The following is a 21,060-nucleotide window of genomic DNA, read 5'->3' as shown; positions in this document are numbered from 1 at the left end:
TTGATGTCTGGCATGGAAATAGAGAAAAATAACAAAGGCTTAGTGGCCTTTTCCTTGCCCAGCCCATATACCAGCCTTTCAGTGTAGTGTGTACTGCACTCATCAAAAGAACGATCAGTGCTGAGGCTACCCCTACCCTGTCAGTCCCTTGAATGAAATGGTCTGTTACTGGGAGGATTTCTTTGCAGCACTGGCAAAGACCGGTCTTTAAAATGTACCTGTCACTTTTTATTTAGACAGGTCGCTGTAGCATTTGGAGCCCTGAAAAAGGAAAGAAATTCAAAATCCTATACAAGTCCTAATTATTAAGATGGCAAAGCATAAAACTGAAATAAAGATGTGTTAACTTTTAACACTATAATGAATATATTTTGCATAGGTTATTTCTTGAGTCTTCATGTTTTTCTTCTCAGGATCCTGTTACGTAGGTGATGAAAAGATCCTACCTAGTCCTGTTGGTTTTAGCATCTATGTATGTAGATGTTGTCTTGTAATTGCTTGTACCTCTTGAACTGTAGATGCTGAACACTTTGGGACACTTAACAGACTTGACTAGAAAGGTGTTTGTCAGGCATAGTGGGGATTGTGAGTCTATCTGTATCTGCAGCAGCAAGCAGGACATTTCTTTATTTGGTAGTTGGCATTTGTTTGTTTTTTCCACTTGACAGCCTTATCAGTTCTTCTAGATTTGAATTTATTCACTGGCTAAAGATGATGAGGATCTTAATTTTCTGAGTAGACTGCAATTCTTAGAAGAGATCTGAATGTGTTTACTACTAATCTGTCTTAGGAAGTTCTGTGTCAAGGAATTATGTGAATCAATTGACTTCCTAGTTCCACTGCTATCTTAAGGGATGAATTCTCACAGGTATTAGTTCAGCTGTCCTGAACTGAGTCAGGATTCTCAGAAGCATTAAAAATACAAATAGAAATTATAAGGAAGAAGAGCTGTATGTTTGCACAGTGTTGTATGGAGCAAAAATTACCCAATTTTTTCTTCTTCAGCTGTTGATTTCTGCTTTTATTTCTTTTTGAATTTAAACTCAAACTTGTTCTCAGTTAAGCTTTTATCTTAAAATATGCTGAATCCTAAAATAACAGCATCATAGCTTTCATATATGAGCTTATCTGCCATGTATTTTGCAAGCCAAGGTGTGAAATGCTAGGCCGTGAAGGGATTGGAGCCTCTGTCTTGCAAGGAGACTAAGAGCTGGGTTTGCCTAGTGTTGAGCAGGGGAGGATCTTACCAGCGTTTGTAAATACCCGACAGGGAAATAAAGAGGAGTCTTCCAGTGGTGTCCAGTGACAGGACAAGAGAAATTCAAAACCTGATTGGACAATGTCCTCAGTAACCTGCTGTAGCTGACCCTTCTCTGAGCAGGGGTGTTGGACTAGGTGATTGCCAGAGGTCCCTCCTGACCTCCAGCGTTCTGTGAAACACAACTTGCATTGCCTTCTCCCTGCAGTACTTTCTTAATCTGAATAAAATATGTAGAGAAAAAGCATTTCACTTTATCACCTGAAGATAGTTGTTTATTTTAGCACCTTACATTCTAAACAGTACCTTCCACTGCTAAACATTCTGTGAAAAAGCTGTCACGATATAGCTACTGAATTAATTTTTTCTAAAAATGGAGAATTGAATTAATTTGAAGGCACATGTAAAGAACATTGTATTTCAGTATTAAATTTTGAGGAAATACTCATCGTAGGCTATTATAATTACTCATAAGTTAATTTTATTGCTGCTTTTGCTTGATGCAATCTTATTTTCAGATTTGAGAACTCTGTCAGACATATCAATGCGACTTTGGATGTTCTCCCTGTTAAAGGACCTCAGGGTCCTCCATTACTTGTACAAACCGATGATCTGGTTCAGAATAAATCAGATGCTCAACAGAATTGGACTGTTAACCCCGAGCATTTGACTTTGACATTTCCTTCTATTAGTAAGTATTTTTTGAAGTTAATAAAATAACCACTCCAGTATTAAAATAACTGCACTGTGTACTATGTTTGCAATTATTTTGTCCTTGTAAATGTGGCTTGGCCTGTGATCTTAGTGCAGTAGCTTTACATCTAAACAGTAAACTTTGTTTGGACAGACTTCTTGTTAAATTGTCAGAGGGTGGCATGCTCTGTGTGTGTACATGTAATATGCATTTTAAAGCATTGTGAAGGTAAAAATAGGGCAGGCAATGCTTTATCTTCATTGGTGCATCTCTGAATCTTGGGCACTTCGGTGAATTTTTGTACGTGTTAGCTTTTTATAGCTTTTTCTATATTACAGGTGGAACAGCAGGTACTGGACGTGTAGAGGTTGTCAACAATTCTATTAAGATGTTGGCATTTGAGCTTTCGTGGCCAGCTCACTGCCTTACAATAACGCCACAACATGGAGTTATTGAACCAGAGTAAGTTTTTTTCCATAGGTTCCTTTATGTGTGAAAGTGTGGTGAGGTTTGGGAGGAATTTATTTTAGTTATTTTTTAGGAATTCATTTTAGTTTGTTTAGACTATAACCTGGAAGTAACTATTTAGTTAGTTCCACCGTATAGTCTTTTTGTCAGCTAACACGCAAATCTAGCTTTTCTATTTTAGTACCTTATCCTTTTATAGTTCTGTATAAAGAGAATGTTCTTTTGTCACCTATGACATTACCGGAAGGCCAGGAATTTTCTGTGCCTGGAAATACTATTATTATTACATAATTTTCCAGGAGCTGCGTGGGTTGACAAAGCTGAAGCTTTAAAAATCTCCTTTTGCAGTAGTGTTTTTTTTTTTTTAAGTAACTTGTTTAAAAATAAAAGGGACTTCTTCCCCTCCCCACAACAAACAAATGAAATGAAAAATAACAGTTCTTGTAGAATGCTTCTTTTCTGAGGACTTACGGTTTTCTTCTGCAAATGTGCTGATATTCATCAGAACTTGATTGTGGGTTGTTATTTTTTGTGTTCTGACAAAACTGTTTTTTGTTACTCGATCTTTGGCTTCTCAGTATCTGTAGGTATGAAAGAATGACAAACCAGTATGAGATCACCTGTGTCTTAATTAGCAGTATTTTGGAAAAGTAGTCAAAATATCACTGCGTGTGTGTATGAGACTTCTCATGGATGTCAGCAAAGCTTTTCACAATAAAATGCTTGAAAATTCTGACCACCTGTCACTTCTAAATTTATCAGATTTTTTTTTAAGGTCAGTTCAGAAGGGCTTTTAAGACCCGCTTGTTAAACTCTTCTCATCTTCCAAAACCTAAAAAAAGTCTCATGTTCCACAAAAAAACATGTTTTGCTTTGTGAGTTTTATTGAGGTAGTGTCTTTAACTTGGTAGATGCTTGCCCAAACAGGTACTTTATTTTCAGCAGATACCTGCATCACTGTGCAAGACGTGATACATGTAAACACTTAATTCTGTATTCATGTAGATGTAAATTTTTGGATGTACGGCTGAGGAGCTTTCATCACTAGTGAGAACCAAATAAAGAGGATTCTCTGGAAGGGCTAAGATATTTGCTACTCCTTGCAGGTTCAATCAGTGCCAAGAACAATGGTTTCAAAAAGAGAACAATGAACAACTTTCCAGTAGCTGTTGACAGTAAGGGCACCTTGAGTGTCTCATACCCTAGACTTATGACTGTTTGTAGAATGGTTTCTTAAAAAGAGGGAATTGAAGGCCGGCTGCAAGCAATTTTCTTGCACTGCACAATTTTAATATATGTTTCTTTCACTGGAGAGAAATTTGCCGAAACCTCACATGTTGCGTCCAAGTAAGCAGTCTGGATCCAGAACGGAGGCCTGCAAGTAGGGAACAGACCTGTAGGAACAGCTGACTGAAGCACAGCGAGGTGCTCTTGCCTGGATTTCTACTTTTCACAACCATCTCCCTGCGGTGATGGTGAAAGAAGATCCGAAGATCAAGAACTGACTCTGCCATGCAAGGGCAAGCAGATCACCTCCTGTTTCACCTTGACTATGCTCCTTAAGTTCCATGAAATGAGCTAAAGGCAACCTCTAACCTGCCTGAATGTGGAATAATAGAGTCCCAGGTCCCTGCTGAGCTTGGTAGCATTCTGAGAGATTTTCTTGTGGAGGCGAACTGAAAATAGCCTCTGGCATGTCGCTGTGCCTCAGTGTTGGGAGTATTGGTAAATGCTGTGAAGGGAATTGTGCTTTTGGAGCAAGGACTGCTGGAATCTCCAAAGGCTACAAGAGCCACCTTTAGAAAGTGTTTCTTCCCGAGGCTTTGCTCCTTTCCATGGCAATGAAAATACTGAGAGGTAGTGTCTTTAGGTTCAATATGACTTTTCAGAGGCGTGTGGTTTGTGATCCCAAGCAAGCTGGATTTGCGAGAAGTTTGCAGTATATGTCACAGACAAGCTGGCAGGAGCAGAGACAATGGAGTGTGATAACATAGTGTGTGTACTTAGTAAGTCACAGTCTCACGAACACAACTTGTACATGAGAGAGAGAACCATAAGTGGCAAGTGTCAGAACTGCTGAGATTCACAAAACCCCCACAATTCCTTAAGGACATACCAGTGTCCTGATTTAATATTTTAAAGCCATTAACATCTTTTAGTTGAAGTTTGTAGAGATGGTGATATTGGGGCAGTAATGATGGGACTGATCTTGTTCCTACACTAAACTTTTCAAATGCAAAGTGCTGTGCTAATGACACTCAGCTAATTCTTTGGGTGTAGCTTGAGTGCTTTTGCTAACATACAACAAATGACCTTTCCTCCAGTGATTTTGTACTCATTTTTTTAAATACTTCAGCGCTTAATTTCTCCCCTCCTTTATTTAAATGTCTCCAGCATAGAATACGGAACATTTTAAATCAGAATTTATGTTCTTATTGGTGAAATTACTGTATGATGCCATAATTGCCTCAAGTAGGTTTAGAGTCTTCAGTGTCCTCTACTGTAAATAACTATAGAAAACACTGATAACATTAAAAGGCTTTTTTCTTTCCTCCAAGATCAGTTCTGCATGGGAGGAAGGAAAGCAAGCTGCTCCTCTGAAACTAGAATTGGTTTAAAATTGAAATGCAATTTGTGCAGTATACTTAGTTTGAACAGTACAATTCCCTTGTTGACTAGTATTAAGCTTATTTTTCTGAAACATATATAAACCTGACTGATTCTATACTTTAACAATAGATAAGATTTACCTTTTCCGTATGACCCCTTATACAACCATCAATGACAAATTTATAAAGTGTGTTAGTGTTAAATTTCTGACTACTAAGGCTTGATAATATATTGGATATCTGAATACCTTAAATTTAACTATCTAAAGATTGTCTTCTCTTACCTGCTGTCATAAAGTGCATCCCTTTTTTAAGGTGGGCTAGCAAGATCTGTTGTAGATAATCATTCCAATGCAAAGATCATGGTAATATTTTTTTCCTTTTTTTTAGGAGCAGTACGGTAATTCTGGTGAGTCCTAATCCATCACTTGCCACAAAATGTTCATTAATTCCTTGGAGTGGCCTAATCTATATTCATTGTGGTAATGGACAAAAGGTATGTGGCTTGCTTGAGAGTTGAGGTGTTTGTTTTACTTTGCTGGCTAAGGTCTAGTAACAGTGCTAAAACCTTTTAGATATGAGACAGCAGTTCTTTCAACTTCTGTTATTCTCTCTGATTAGTAAAGTTTCTTAAAAAAAAAACTAAACCAAAAAAAGCCAACAAGAAAAAAGTGTAGTTGAGATGGTGTTTTGCAAATTGAGATTCTTTGTTTATTTATCTCTGAATAAATACTATGATGTGAACACGTAGACTGAATTGTCAACAAAATTGCATCTGTACACCCAGCACTGCCTTGTGCATAATCTTCTAAAATGCTAAATATTTATGTGTACACATGCATATCTAAAAATAGCCTAGTATATTTTAGAATAAAACAAGTTAAGGTTATCGGACAAGTCAAAATAGCTCCTTTTGAGCTCCCTTGAGGTAGACTTAACCTTCTGGCTGACAAATCTGTGATAAAAAATGCCTAGAACAGATTCTTGCTCTTTGTGGATTTAAATCAATGACTTCTCCCTGATTAAAATAAGGCATATAAATAAAATTTATGAAGCTAACAGTTTCTTTTTTCATCAATGTAAAAGCAGAGAAGACTCCTTGGTGATCTCACCCAAAGAAACAGACACCATTTCCCAAAGAAATAGACACACATCTCTGTTTTCCTTCTTGATGGAGGAAGGTGAGGTATGACCTCAGAAGTGGAAACAGCCATAAAAATACCTGAACAAAACAAAAAGGGAAGTTGTTAAAAAAAGAGTGATTTGAGAAGGAAATGGAGACTGTACACATAGTTAACTCTTACGTTCTACAGTATGAGAAAAGGATTTAAGAGAAGAAATCTACTAGGACAAAAATAGAATGTAGCAAAATCAATCAAATTGTGAGAGATCTGATAGCTGATAATGCTTTTGCTGTTTCTTTGCTACGTTTCCAAATAAGCAAAAAAATATGCTAAGGTTTTTCTAGCGTTATCTGTAACATTAGCATTATAAGTGCTAATTATGTAGCAGAAGTGAACACAAAGCTTATTTTGTGTGAGGCAGCCCTGTTCCTGTTCTCTGCAAGCAGGCAATATTGTAGGAGTTGTCAATTAAATCTAACTAAATTATTATTCCTATTGAATTACAATATCTAGGTAGCAAATTTTCAGTAATTTTCCTCTTCTCCTAAATTAAACTTGTCCTAAAATCTTTAAACTTTGTGAAGTTAGAGAAAACCTGATGATTTAATATATGAGACTCTTTTTCTATTGGAATGTAAATCTGAACGACGTGACCTCTTACAGCTGATGGAAATATAGCTAAATAGCTTGACTTGATATGTCACTGTTCACTATTTAAATCTTTCTTTTTCTCCAAATTGTGCAAAAGTGTATAAAAGTGCAAATTCAAGAGGCAGTCACACAGAGCGTGTCTGGAGCAGACTTCCCATCTAGAAGAGAAGATCTGTTTACCTCACAGTCCGAAAGTCCTACTGTTCATGTGGCAAAGTCTCTCTCAGCACTCCCTCTAACAAAAATGGAAATAAAGAACAGAACCATTGTTTTTCCTAAAACGAGACCTGGCCAAAGCTCAGGTAATATTGCTTACTTAGTATATACAATATCTGTAGTATCTTGTATTCAGAGGTTTTATTTACTGTACTGCACGTTTGTGAGCTTGAATGCTATGAGTTTGGTTTTGTTGTTTTAGTCTGATAAATGATTGACCAGTTCCCCTCTTCTGACCATACTTTGAAATATTACTCCTTGTGATGGAACTCTTCTCAGAAGTCCTTCTTTTTTTTTCCTGTTTTTTTTTTTTTTCTTCTTCTCCTTATGCAGTATAGTCACACTTTGTCTCACAGATAGATTTGCATATAGACAGGTATGTTGCTGATCTTTTTTAAGCAACTATGATGAATGCAACCATACTGTGCTTGGGAAAGAGGACGCTGTGAAGTTACTGCATTTTGCTGAAGCTCTTTTGGGTCAGTGCACTTTTGCAGTAGATCCATTTTCGTCTATGTGTGTCCCCCTAAGATGTGTGATAAATCCATCTGCATGTAACAGAGAAATAAATGTTCTTTCTTAAGACAACAGCAATGTCAGCTATGAGTCTGGTTATCTTTGTCCTCGCTGGATCATTAAGTACTTTTAATTCTGGTAATGCTTCAGATTCTCCAAATTACTGTAGAAACTGTCATTCTGTTGTCTAGGTACCAAATTTTGTGTTAGTGCTTAGTGTTCTTTTCTAGGTAATGAGGACTTTTTTCTAATGATTCACTGATGCTGCATATTCATTTAACAGACTTGAGAAGTTTTAAGGCTTAGTTTATCAATTATATCTGGGGGGGTGGGTTTGCTACACTTATGAAAGAGGAGTATAATACTCCTTTCCTTTCCTGTTTCTGTAAAATGCCCGTATAATATATATGCAGCTAAACTTCCTGAAGTACTACTCTAGACTGAGGTAATCTTAGAAATGCTCTGTTAATTCTTGGCTATTCTGTTCTTACTGTCAAAGTTGAGACTTTCTTTTAATGTCAGTATTTATTCTTTCTGCAATTCTAGCATAAGTTTTTTCCTGAGGTTTCATACATATGTTTGTGTGTGTGTATATATATATATATGTATATAATATATATATGTATATATAATATATAAAAAATATATAATTATGCTGAGTAACAAATCCATACTAGGGTGAGAACAGGTTTTGATGCAACTTTATTTAATTGGTCTCAAACTAGAACACTGTCAGTGCTTTTCCCTGAACAGTCAAATAATAGCTTGGGAGGGAGTTTGATATCTTGAGGGGCCTTGAGGGGTTTTTGGATATGTTTTTGTATACTGCTGCGTGAAGGTATCTGCCAAAAATCTGAATGCAATAAAATGAGACCATTGGAGGTGACTTAGATGCTCTCTCTGCTGTTCGCCATGTTCTGGATTTATGGGAAGCTAACTTCCTACTACCAGCAATCCATGTACGTAACATTCTTTGATATACTTCAGGTTCTTTTAAAGAATTATCTGTTATTGTTGTAGGGTTATTGAGGGTGAGATTTAGGTCTCACTTTGTTTTTTGAAGCATCTTCAATATGATTCTTCACTAGAAGACTTAACTTCCAAATTTCTTTTGTATAAGCTTTCAAGAATTTTGTGACACTGTGCTTTGTTTGAGTCTGCCCTTGGTGTTGGCATCGTAAGAACAGTTTCCCTTAAACCTGTGTGTCTTGAAACATAGTTTCTCTTTAAACTCTTCCCACTAAAGATACTTGAACAAAGACATTTAATATACTAGTCTGATGTTTTTCTTCTAGAGAGTTCCCTGGAGATGGAGAATAAAGGGGATGAAAATATGAAGTGGTATTTGTCATCTTTTGCACCACCCTATGTTAAAGTGAGTGAATGTTTATATTGGCAATTTTATGCAAATCTCTTGTGGGTGGTTTTTTTTCCCCCTTCTCTCTTCCTGCTGCTCTCTTCCCTCTCCATCCTCTCAAGAAAGAATATATATTGGCGCATGAACTTGGTTACAAAGTTTCTTTTTGATTCTTTTCATAGCAGGGAAGTGTTTTGCTCTTTTTTTTCATCTCTAATGTGCTCCTTGAGTGTGAATCAATCCCTGGTTTGCTTATTGGTTTATAGAGTTTTCTTGTGTTCATCCAGTATCATCATCCAGACTGCATTAAGTAATCAAGTGTACATGAAAGGCCCATGTCCCTTTTGGTTCTAGAATGCTAGACTTACCTTGTTTTGAGACTTGTGCTGCTGGGATTGTGCTGTACATGGTATCTCTGTAGGTAATTGAAGTTAGATTAAGGATATTTGAATTACACTGCTGTCACCTGTGCAATTACTGTAGCTGTACCATTGATATTTGTAAATGCTTTCCTATTATTTTTGGTAGTTTGAAGTGCTATAATGGTCATTTTAATTTTATACTAGTATTATTATGGTCTGTTGTTGTGAAGTGATGAAAACTGGTTATGTAGCACTCCTAGCTGTAGCCCAGAAGACTGAGTATGCCATGTTCCAACCAGTGCACCACCTCTAAACTGGAGGTCAGTATCATGGTGACTGCATAGATTTACTTTTTATTAATTTGTTTTTAGGGAGTCAATATTATTTGTTCACTTGAAAGCAGCTTAATTGGTTGCATTTTTTTTTTAGTCCTTTGCAAGAGTGGTGTGTGCGGTGGGTGTATTGTTTGGGTTTGGTTTGGAGTTGTGGTTTGGGTTTTGGTTTAGTTGGTTTTTTGTTTTTTTTTTTTAACTTCTGAATCTGACTTATAACTTTATTTGCAGGATGTGGATGGAACTGGTTGTGTTTATAGGGTTACTTACTCTGCTTTCATATGTTCCCGTGTTTCTGGTACTCTTGAAGCTCATGGAGAAGAAAAGGTAAACTGATATTTATAAATATTTTGTGTATATTAGTGTATCTCAATTCTAAATAGCATCTTACATGGGAAATTCTTTGAAATAACAGTTGAATTTTTGAAGCTGGTAATATTTTATCTGATAATATAAAATACTTGCATTCCAAACTTGGGTTCTGGGGTGTATCGGGTAGTCAGTATCTACTTACCACAACTGTTACAATGTCAACTGCGTTGATTCTAACTACTCATGCAGTTTGTTGACTTCAACATGGTGGTGTTTGTGTTCTGTTTTTTCTTTTTTTTTTAAAGATAAATTTTTCTAGAACAGAAAACTAGTTTTTAAATTTTTTGTAAAAATCCACAAGAAAATTGCAAATAATACTAGATTCTTATGAAACTATTGTGGGAACTGGTTTCCCTTCCTTAGAAGCAGTCTTGTCATACTTGTTCAAGAACAGTTTGAGTTGTCTGTTCCTAAAGTTGATTTCATTTGAGTTACAATTTTATCTCCTGGCCAGTAGAGGGTTTCATAACCACAACTATAAAGCATGTCCAAGGACATACCGAATGGGTTTCTGTGTGGCTTTTGTCCCTCATCTTCTCCCTAGATGCTACTTCAATTCTACCCATTCACCTTCATGAACATCTACCTTTTAATCATTATGGATTATTATGATATTCCTTAACTACATTATTTCTATGATGTTGCAATTTGTAATCTGTTTGCAAGACACAAAAAACTTACTCCTGTCCAGTTTCATAGTTATTTTGTAATACTCAAAACCATTATTTGAATTTAAACAATTGTCTTTGCCTTAGTAATCCTAGTTCAGGTCTATTTGAATAACATTTACACTGTTGGCATGTCAGGCTGTTGGCTGGAGCTGATAAGGTACAGTGCTATCACAGTTTGCTGTTTTTTGCAGTGGGTATGATAATATTTGGCTCATTAGATATAGTTGTAGTGACTTATTCTAATCTGCTGCTCCCCTTCTCTTTTTTCCCCCAACCTCAACTCTGAAAACAATGCAAGTTTACTCTTGAATTAGCTTGGTACAGGCCTATACAGAGACAGGCCTTTGTTATATAGGTGACCTTTAAGGACAATCAAAAGGCATAGCCTGCAAGTTGATTTACATTTCAGGTCTCCTAGTAAATGTAGCATAGTGTGCTTGCAGTCTTGGAGCTGGGGGAGTACAGTTGTTCACAGGTTAGCTGGCAGATCAAAGAAGATATTGCTGTCTTTCAGCTGTGCTTATTTCCCCTCCTTGTCTCCTTCTCCCCCATTTTACTAATAGAAATAATTGTGCAAGCACTTGCTGAATTTGCTTGAAGCAGATTAGCTGAACTCGCATTTTGTTCAAGTTTGCTTACACAACCGATTTCATCAGAACTTTTTCTCTTGTGAGCAAAGGAGGACGAGCTGTATTGTTTTCTGCAAGATCACCTGTGTGTGGAATGTTTGTTCTGTAGTGTGTAAATTTTGTGCTGGCCTAATTGTACCTTTGTGTTGCTAAAATGGTGAAGATGTATACATTATTTTCATAAGGCTCTGCAAAACCTTTCTCTTGGTTTTGTAGGTTGCTGTAATCTTTCTACCTAGAGATAAAGGTGATTACACCCAGTTCTGGGATCTTGAGTGTCACCCAGTTGAAAAACCTAGTTGGAAACACAAATTAAGATTTCAGCTTTCTGGAGCAGTAAGTATATAAATGCTATAAATGCTGTCCTGGGCATAAATTTTTTATAATGTCTTAATTTTACTGTACAGTACTTTCTCATATGCACTGGCACATTCTGAAAAAAAAATGCTGATGTTTTTGTTGGACTAAAGTGTACTGGTTTTCTTATGTTACAAAAATACTTTTTTCATCTTGCTTACGTGATAACGCGTTATCTTTTGCCATTTAAGACATAACATTTTACTTTGCTCAGAGAAAGTAGAGACAAACTTACCTTCTGTGGAAATTTTCTGTGGAGACACAGATTTGTTTGTATCGGACACTTAAGTGAATTGGTGTTATTTTTGTAAAGAAATAGTGAGGTAACTGACCTTTGCTGTAATATGTGACTTAATGTAGTACTGGAATTTTCAAATATCCATATTGGAGATACTCAGATTGTTAGAGACATATCTATTATTTTATCAGAGTAACAACGTAGGTGGGCGTGATTTAGAGATTCGTACATGGGAAAAATTGAATTTGAACTCTCCTTTGCTCCTCTATTGTTTTTCAGCTCTAACTTATGGTGAGGCTTGGAAGGAGGGCTTTGGGAATTGGAACTGGTTTTTCTGTGCGCTCTCTCCTTACCTTGCTTTTAATCCACACCTCACCATCCATACAGGAGGAATCTACGTAGGACAGAGAATCTATAACTATGAGGAGAAATTCTAATGATTAGTTAAATGAGCGGAATGTAAAGAGCTTTGTATGTTCGGTATTGTATGTTTGCTATGTATGCTTTGCTGCCTTCTCCAGAGAGTTTGACTTCTTTATCTGGGCTTCTTAGAAAAATATTTGGGATCTTTCTTTAGAGTACCAAACCTGTTTCAGTAGTAGGAACCTTACTTACCCTTCTTGCTGGGGTACCTTACCTTTTATTTTGCAAGGTTCTTGTTCTTGCCAGTAGGTAATAGTGTTGAAAAGGGGACTTGTGATAAAAGTGTGTTAAATAACTTCTAATTTTGGCATGAAGAACAAGACCTGTATAATGTTTGGTTTGGGAAGATTTTTTTTATTCAGTTTTCATCTAATTCTTTGAACACAATTTTCCTTAAAATGAGGACAATGTCTATGTCATTTGTCTGTTTAAAGCTAGTTGAAACTGAGAGAAAATGGATTCTTTATCAGAAATCTATTGAGTTTTGAAGATTTCTCTTTTTAAAAAATGTGACTAGTTGTCAGACAAGTTGTGTAAATCTTTGAGTGGCACAATTTGATATTAATGTTTTTGAACTACAGTGTCAGATGTGTTCCTCTTGATTTTTTCAAAGCTGTTAACAATTAGATCTTTCTAGCGTCTCTTTGTGTATATGGGGAAAATTTTATAGAAAATACTTGAAATGTGTCACGATCATTTTGAAAAAGTTTGAAAAGGAAATACTTTATCAACAGGTAAGGAACTATACATTTGTTTGGAAGAGGGGTCAACACAGAACCTTTACTTAGATTGTTGCAGCTTTTTAATCAGATCCATTGTTAGTCAAGAAGGCAAGTCAATTATAACCTATTATGTCCTAGGGATCAAGCATTTAAACTGGGTTACTACAACTTTGAAAAGGACTTGGTTCCTGCTGGGTTTGCTGAGGCAGAGGGCTATGGCTCTGGTTAATGTGATGTTTGGTAGAGTGAAGTAGGAAGACTGACTGACTTGTCACTCAGAGTGACTGAGCGATATTTATTCGTAACACCACTTCAAAAGAAATAAATTTGGGAAGGCTTGGCAAAGAACTAAAAGAACAATGTGAAGTTAGGAAAATCAGTGGCATTTACCACCGTCGTTTTTTTCCTGAAAAGCCGATCAACTGTGACTTTGATTATGCTCTGCATGCATTGGCAGTCCCCACCACTGGAAACAGTAGTCAGGAGCTCAGAAGATCATGTCTCCAAAACTGATCCCAGAGACAAAAGGAGGCATTCTGCACGTGCTCTGCAGCCCCAACCTCTCAATGCTGGCCATTCAAACTTCCATTTTTCTTTTCCTGAGAAACATTTGTTAGGCTGCTATTGGGTATTTTTCTAAGTTCATTAAGTTAAGAATGATGTGCACAGAAGTCCTGGATTGGTATTTTGGTCAGATAGTTGGGCCCTTCTATGTGAAACTGGAAACTATCAAGAGCTTGATTGAAGGCTGAGGCAGCACCTAAGTTCTGATAGCTTCTAAAGCATGGAGAATGTTGAGGACTTTATATAAAGAACCCCTGCTATCATTTGAAGATATTGCAAACATTAAATGCATGCCATTTTAAATTTACACAGGTTATGTACTTCAACTGTGTAACTATGAACTGTTAATGTATCATTTTGTAGCAAACTGAGCTGAATTTCTTCATACTTAAAGCAAAACATACTCCTAATGGAGTCCTGATTTGATTATTATCAGCTTTACAAAGGTTCATCTTCTTTGAGTATCCCAGAAGTGAGAGGAGGAAAAATCTTTTTAAACTCTGTGAGCAAAATAATTTGCATTTTAAGGCTAAACAAATTTCTGTGCTCCTGAGGTGGCTTTGGAAGAGCAGCACTCTGCTGTAACCTTTCAGACAGTGTTAACACAGTGATTTCATTTGAAACCGGAAGAGTCAGTACAGGCTATGGTAAAGCATGCAGTACTTCAGGATGCCCTTAATAAAGACTGGGGGAACTTCTGATTGTTTCCATAAGGTGCCTTATTCTCATGCAGTGAAGTTGCCTTGTTGATAAATTAGAACTCGAATGATAACACTGAGGCATGACACCCATCGTTTTTCAGTGAATGGAAAACTAAAAACTTTTGAAACAATGTGCACATGTACAGATCCTTTCTTGTCTTTATGTATTGGGTTCGTTCCTGGTTTGCAACTGAAAAATACTCTTTAAAATTAAGATTATTTTTTTTTTTGGCTGCTGCTCTCTCTGACAGACTGATTAGCAGCTCTTTCAATAGAAGAAACAAATGCCTAAAGGACAAGTTTGTCATAGCAGCTCTATTGAAGATTAATTTCTTTTTTCAGTCTTCCCTGTGTAGGGGAATCAACTTCTTATCTAACGTCAGCACAGTTAAAAAAAATTGAGATAATGTTGTGTGACTGTAAGTTTAGGAGGTTCTTTTGGCTGTTTTAACTTTGTTCAAGATGTTGTGACACCAGGGGCTCCAAACAGTATCTGGCTAGATGAGTTAAGCAGAATTTGAAACTGGCCATTTAGCAAAGTATTCCCTTAGGGTGATCTGGTCATTTTGTGTTAGAGTATACTGAACTGGGTGGTCCTGACAATGGTAAATATTTTGGCCTAATTTCTGATTGTACAAGTGCCATACCATGCATTATTAGATTCTGTCTTTCTGGAGAGACCTTTCTTTGAGAAGCATGTATTGTTCATATATAATAATAACAAATATAATAATAACTAAATTATTACAAAGCTTTTTTCTCTTGTGAGAATTCAAACTGTGACGATGACTTAATGCTTTCTTTCTGATCGGTCATTTAGCTGACTTTACTGGTTTTGAGGCATATAGGCAGAATGTCTGCAGAGGAATTGTTTTTTGTTTTGGCTTTTAGTAAAATCTCTGTTGCTAGCAGCCTTCTCGAGATTCCACTTGTGCTGCTAGTTTGTTGTGAACTGGCTTGTAGCAAATAAAGTATTCATAAGACACAGAAGCCTGTTAAAGTATTCCTCCTAAATCATTGCTTCTGTCTCAATGATCCCAGACTACTGTTCCTGAAAAAAAGTCTTAGACCAAGGCAAATTACTTACATACTTGAATACTTAAATACTTTTGAATGCAAAGTTTAAATGCTTTTCTTCTTGCCAATAGGGTACTAAAACGGAAGATGAAACTTCAGTTGTGAAAGCTACTGCAAGTGCCCTCACAAAAACTGAGTTTCCAGTTACGCAAGGAATGAACGTTTACTCTGAAGCACAATCAATTATAGCAGGGTATGTATGGACAAAACTTGAAACAGGAGAGTCTGCAACCAGGTACAAGGCAGGGGAAGGGTAAACCCAACTCCACAACCCAAACCTTTTTTTTTTTACCATTAGGACAGTTATGTGGTGGAACAGGCTGCACAGAGAGGCTGTGCAGTGTCTATTCTTGAAGGTTTTCAGGATCTGACTGGAAAAAGCCCTCAGCAGCCTGGTCTGATTTCATAGCTGACCCTGAGTGGAGCAAGAGGTTGAACTAGAGATCTCCTCAGTCTTTTCTGACCTGAATTGTCCTATAGTCTATGTTAAAGAGTTGTAGCTGCAACCACAGACTTGCCAAACCTCTTAATGACTTTACATTGTTCATTCTTCCATGGTTTTTCTTTTCAGTTGGGTTTCTAAGTTGCCTAACCGTGGTAAATCAATTGTTAGCAGCAGTACAATCTTGTGTATGCTTTTTCTATACTCCCCTTTTGGAGACTCCATAAAACTATAAAGTTGCTTCTGAGAAGACCACTGTACTGCATGTCTCAACCTTGCTGTTCTTCAGCCTTAAGTTAATTTCTAGTTCCTTTACTATGGGATGATGTGAACGTGGGGCAGGGGAGTAAAACATTTTGGTTAAACGTAACATCTCGGAGCCTAGTTCTCTAGTAAAGCATATGGAGGAAGAATTCAGGTTGTGAAACTCTGTATAAGTAAATATACTTATGTTTATGCCACAGCGATGCTTTCATTATTCTTTCTGGCTAAAATGTATTGCCTATAAAACTTAGGGTGAGAGAGTTGATGCCTTCAGGACCTTTCTATTTTTCCCGATTCAGTCTCAAAATAACACCTGTTGTCTTGAAGTATGATAATCAGTATATCTAGCTTATATAAGTATGAAATCTTAATATCTTAAATCCCTTTTTCAAATCAGACAAAATGAGGTAATTCGAGGGGTGTATGCACCAGAAGACCTGTACACTTTTCCTCCAACTAGAGTTGGGGAATCATGCACGTTGAAGGTCAACTTGCGGAATAATTCCTTTACAACACATATGGTGAGTTTGACAGACTTTATTTTAAATAAATGTTCGTAAGTCCTTCTAGCACTTCAACTGCACTGTTGTTTTTTTTTTTTTCCTCTGCACAGAAGATTGCAAGAGTACAAATTTTAGTTTGTTAGTTTCAAAAGTCAGTATTGTATTGGAAGAATGTTACTTTCCTGTAATTTTTCTTTCCTTTTGTGTGACTGCATCAGAGTGTATTTATAATATATTTGAACCTGAAAAAAAATAGTTTGCATAGATTTGTTATCTGTTATTATATAAGTTATGTTATATATATAATATGTTATTTGTTGTTATTTATATTATTCATGTATTTTAACTTCATTAAAATAGTGAGTTGTAAATCTTTCTTACTATGCACAAATGTGGGCATGCTTTATTTTTAAACCTCGGGCCTCTGTAAAGCTGTATTTGTAAGTGACCTGATTTATCTTAAGCATGTCATAAATTGAATATGATAGGCTTAAATCTAATGCACTTTTAAGCATTCTGTATTAAATTGCAGCTGAAATTTCTAAGTCCCAGAGAGCCTTTCTACATCAGGCACTCAAAGTACTCTCTAAGGTGAGTAATGCATATGCTAACATTCTCTCCTAACAAAAAAATTAAATCAGTAATTCAGTAATAAATACCTTCTCTGTATGTATGGTGCTAAAATGTAGATATAAATATCCAACATTCTGGCTGTCTAGTTACAGGTTTTTGGTTGGGTTTTTCTACTAAACTGTACTCTGTAATCTTGGTTAGAAGCAGAATGAGCCCACACAGTTATTCTTGCATCTGCCAGTTTCTTCCCTGCAAATTGTTTCTAACAGTGCTGCTGCTTTTAATGCTAAGCCTAATGCTTCGTTTAACCATTTGGCATGCTGTGCACAATCAAGTCATTCCTTCCATTTATACTTTCTGCACAACAGACCAAGCAAATTGCCTTCATCATGCTTCTAATTTGACAAACCTGCAGAGCTGCATCAAAGATTCTCTGCAAATTCAAAGTCTGAGCAGTCAGTGGAATTGCCCGGTCATACCAAGTATTTCAGCATATTACCTGCATAAAAAGAATTTTCAAGTTAGTGATGATAATCCCTCAAAATAAACCCAGTCATCTTTGGAGTTCATTACAAGAACTATATAACAGCCATATTAGTCATCTCTTCAAGAAATATAGCTTCTCCTCTGTAGCAGTGGGATTGTCAAGCAGACAGAAATACAACCATTTCATAGAAGTCATACAGCATATATTCTCAGTGTTTAAACAGGTCCCTGTTTTAAAGGTAGGCAGAAATTGTGAGTGAAATCGTAAATGGAATAGATACTCTGGCTCCTAATTTAATTTTGCATCTGCCAGTGATACTTAGCATTTATTATGCACCCGGGCTGTGGTGCTGTTAGCCACTGGTATTCAAGGTATTCGTAAGCCTACTTTTCAGTACCTAGTGTTATAACTCCACTTAGCATGTGTTCCAGTGTTTCTATTTAACTGGCATCTTTTTATTAAGTATGTCACATCAGACAACACAGAAGGGTTTTTATGGAGGCAATGACCAAGATAAAATCTATCCAAATAAAGGTGACTAGCTACATCTGTCTGAGGCTGTACAGCTGCAGACAAAGGACAGGATGACTTGGTTGTCCTTGGAAAAAAAAAGGTGAGTAACTTCACTGGAAGACACTTGGATATTTCAAAAATATTCTTGAGGAATGCTATAAAAGCTGTTTGGTATTTTTTCTGAGAGATGATAAACTGCTATTGCTTTTATCCAAAGTAGATGTAACAAGTTTAGAATTCAATCTACTATTTCTAAAGGTTATCAACTGAATATATTGCACCTTCTAATAACATTCTACAACCTTTTTTTCTGGTAACTTTGCTGGTTTTTCTTCAGTTGTAAATATTGGCCTTTTGTAGCTCTTTTAAAATTAATTTACCTGAAGTCAACGTAGCTGTCTGAAGGAGCTCTCCCATTTAAGGACATAAAGCACAGAATTACTTGACTTGGATAGATGCTTTTAGAAGTGTTAAAAGAACTTCTTTAAATCATTTTTATTTGAGAACAGCATCAAAGAGAATTTCAAGTAAGCCAGTGTTAACTGTTTCCTTCTGAGCTAGGTTAACCAGACATCTTACAGTGTAATGTTCAAAAGTAATTTTGAAGAAATAAAAAAACTGTTTGCAGGAACTTGGAATATTAGACTGTAAATAAGAGTGTAAAAAATAAAGTCCACCTACCTATATTTTTGGACCCAAATTGTGTCATGTAGTAAATGTGGTCTGTTGCATGCGCTTCATTTTGAGGGCAAAATTTGAAAGCAGTCCTGTGCAATCGAGTTTTTTGGATAATGGAATTTAAAGTTTGTATTTGTATTCAATATCAAGAGTCTGACCTTCAGAAGTTGGTATAGTGGCTTGCCAGTTCTTGTTCAGTTTGGTTATGGCATCACAAGTACCAATACGTAGCACCTTTACCACACTTTGCGCAGTTGAAAATAGTAATGGGTTTTATCCAAATACAGTATCTTGCAACCATAACTCTAGCAAAAAAAAAAAAGAAAAAGTTAATACTGTTCACCAAATATCTTAAAGCATGTATTCTTGTTTTTTTACCAGAGAGATGTCATTTAGCTAATATTGTAAGTCCTGCAAAGAATGGGTGGGAAGAAATTCTGTCTGGAATTCACATTCAAAAGAGGAGTTCTATTTGTTGACAGTGTAGGGTTTTTGTTTGGTGGTGTGTTTTGTTTTGTTTTTTACTACAAAGAGATTGTCTTTAAGAAGATTACTTTTAAGTGATGTAAAGATACAGATGAAACATTAAAAAACACTTGCCTTTTAAAAACCTTTGGTTAAATTCTGTTTCTGGAAGGACTACCAGACTATGTCTATCTAAAAAAAGTTTGAAAACTGAGATGTTTGTATTGCCTTCAGAAGCCATCTGAAATAAGTTGCTTACAGGGTAGTATATATTTCAGATATTACTAAAAGGTGAAACTATTTATTTTTGCTTGACTAATTATTTTTGTTTCTGGTAGTCACCATTCTGGGTGTCAGGAGTCAATATCCATTGATATTGCTGCCACTCAGCACTTCCAGCTTGTTGCTTGTATACCCTATATTTTATAACATTCACTCTAGGCTTTTGAGAATTAAGACAGCCACTTGTTATGTTTGGTATGTTTTTGTGCAATCTGAGTAGTAGAGGAATTATGTAACCTAAAAAGATGCAATGTAAAATTTTAAACCACTGTTTGAGGACAGGTATACTGACTTGCAATGATTCAGCGAAGTATTTCTTAGTGTGGAGGCAATTAGAAGTAATTGAAATTATTTTACTAGCTTCAAATTGGTGGAATTTAAAAAAGAATTGCAAATCTGTACTTGTCACGTGACTTCCGAAGGGAAGAAATGTAGTGACTTTGCTCTAAAAGTAGTTTTGTGCATTGTCAGTCTTATGGCAAAGAGGCAAACCAAAGTTACCTAAGTAAAACTAGCAGCAATAAAGTATTGTAGTACTTGTATAATCAGTAGGAAAGAGTGACCTTTATAGTCAAAGTCCCTGGGAAGAATAACAGATGATCAAATCTATAAAAATAAACTTGATGATCTCGTGCACATCCAATATACCGTTTTGGCGATAATCAAAACTAGACAAGAATTTCTTTATCTGGTAAGATTTACTTGTTTACTAGCAAGTATGTAAATAATTGCCTTTTTACAGATCCCACCATTACATCAATGTGCCAGTCCAGTTCAAGCCAAAGGCAGAAGGAAGATTTGAAGGGCTCTTCGTTGTGCTGACGACCAAATACGACTCAATTAATATTCGGCTCTGTGGTAAAGCTATTGAAAAAAAATAGTCAGAACAGTTTTATAAACCTTTGTAACAATTTATTAAAGTTCATGCCACTTAAAATATTCAGAGATTTGCTACTATGTTTCCATACTAACATCCTACTTGTTTTGCCCTGTGATGCTGCTTTGATGGAAAGTTTTCTGTAAGATGAATTATGGTGCTTGTTTTTAAAAATCTGTTTTCATAGTAAAAACACTGAGAGATAACGTTGTATGTTTTGAAGTTATCATGTTCTAATTTATGTTTCTGCACTTCAGTTGAAAAGGGAAGTTTTCTATTTTTGCATTTATTAGGAATAGTTAGATACTGATATATTTTATTTTAAGCATTGTAAATACAGAAATAAAATCTATGTGTTAACAGTTGATTCTACCCTATTTCTGTCTTTGGTTAGAGGATTCCTTGCTCTGGGTAAGGGATCAAGCTGCCTACTCCTAGGCAGTGCTAATTTTCTGGGGGGCTTTGGGGAGCAGGGGGAGGGATTTCGGTACAGAAGTTGACCTGTTAATATTATGTCCTCATCTGGTAAAGCTGGGACCAGACCTGACAATCAGTCCCTAACTTCTTACACAGTTCAGTGGAAGGCATAAGCATTGTTTTTAACTCTAACAATGTGAAAACAGTGTAAACATGAC

General features: G+C 36.2%; 1 protein-coding gene across 1 annotated transcript in view; it reads left to right on the top strand.

The window, feature by feature from the left end:
• LOC121084446 (centrosomal protein of 192 kDa-like) overlaps positions 1 to 20,760 on the top strand; it is an 87,725-nt gene extending 66,965 nt beyond the window's left edge. The window contains exons 44-54 of the mRNA XM_040585874.1: positions 1,777 to 1,949; positions 2,291 to 2,414; positions 5,420 to 5,525; positions 6,902 to 7,106; positions 8,832 to 8,911; positions 9,819 to 9,914; positions 11,476 to 11,595; positions 15,413 to 15,534; positions 16,445 to 16,568; positions 17,083 to 17,141; positions 20,291 to 20,760. Coding sequence (XP_040441808.1) covers positions 1,777 to 1,949; positions 2,291 to 2,414; positions 5,420 to 5,525; positions 6,902 to 7,106; positions 8,832 to 8,911; positions 9,819 to 9,914; positions 11,476 to 11,595; positions 15,413 to 15,534; positions 16,445 to 16,568; positions 17,083 to 17,141; positions 20,291 to 20,429 — 1,348 coding nt within the window. The 3' untranslated portion in view covers positions 20,430 to 20,760. The remainder of the gene's footprint in view (positions 1 to 1,776; positions 1,950 to 2,290; positions 2,415 to 5,419; positions 5,526 to 6,901; positions 7,107 to 8,831; positions 8,912 to 9,818; positions 9,915 to 11,475; positions 11,596 to 15,412; positions 15,535 to 16,444; positions 16,569 to 17,082; positions 17,142 to 20,290) is intronic.
• The last annotated feature ends 300 nt before the right edge of the window (positions 20,761 to 21,060 follow it).

The sequence above is a fragment of the Falco naumanni genome, chromosome 3, assembly GCF_017639655.2.
Source record: "Falco naumanni isolate bFalNau1 chromosome 3, bFalNau1.pat, whole genome shotgun sequence".
Taxonomy (NCBI): Eukaryota; Metazoa; Chordata; class Aves; order Falconiformes; family Falconidae; genus Falco; species Falco naumanni.
The sequence above is the reverse complement of the archived record's forward strand: the minus strand, read 5'-3'. Positions and strand labels throughout refer to the sequence as shown.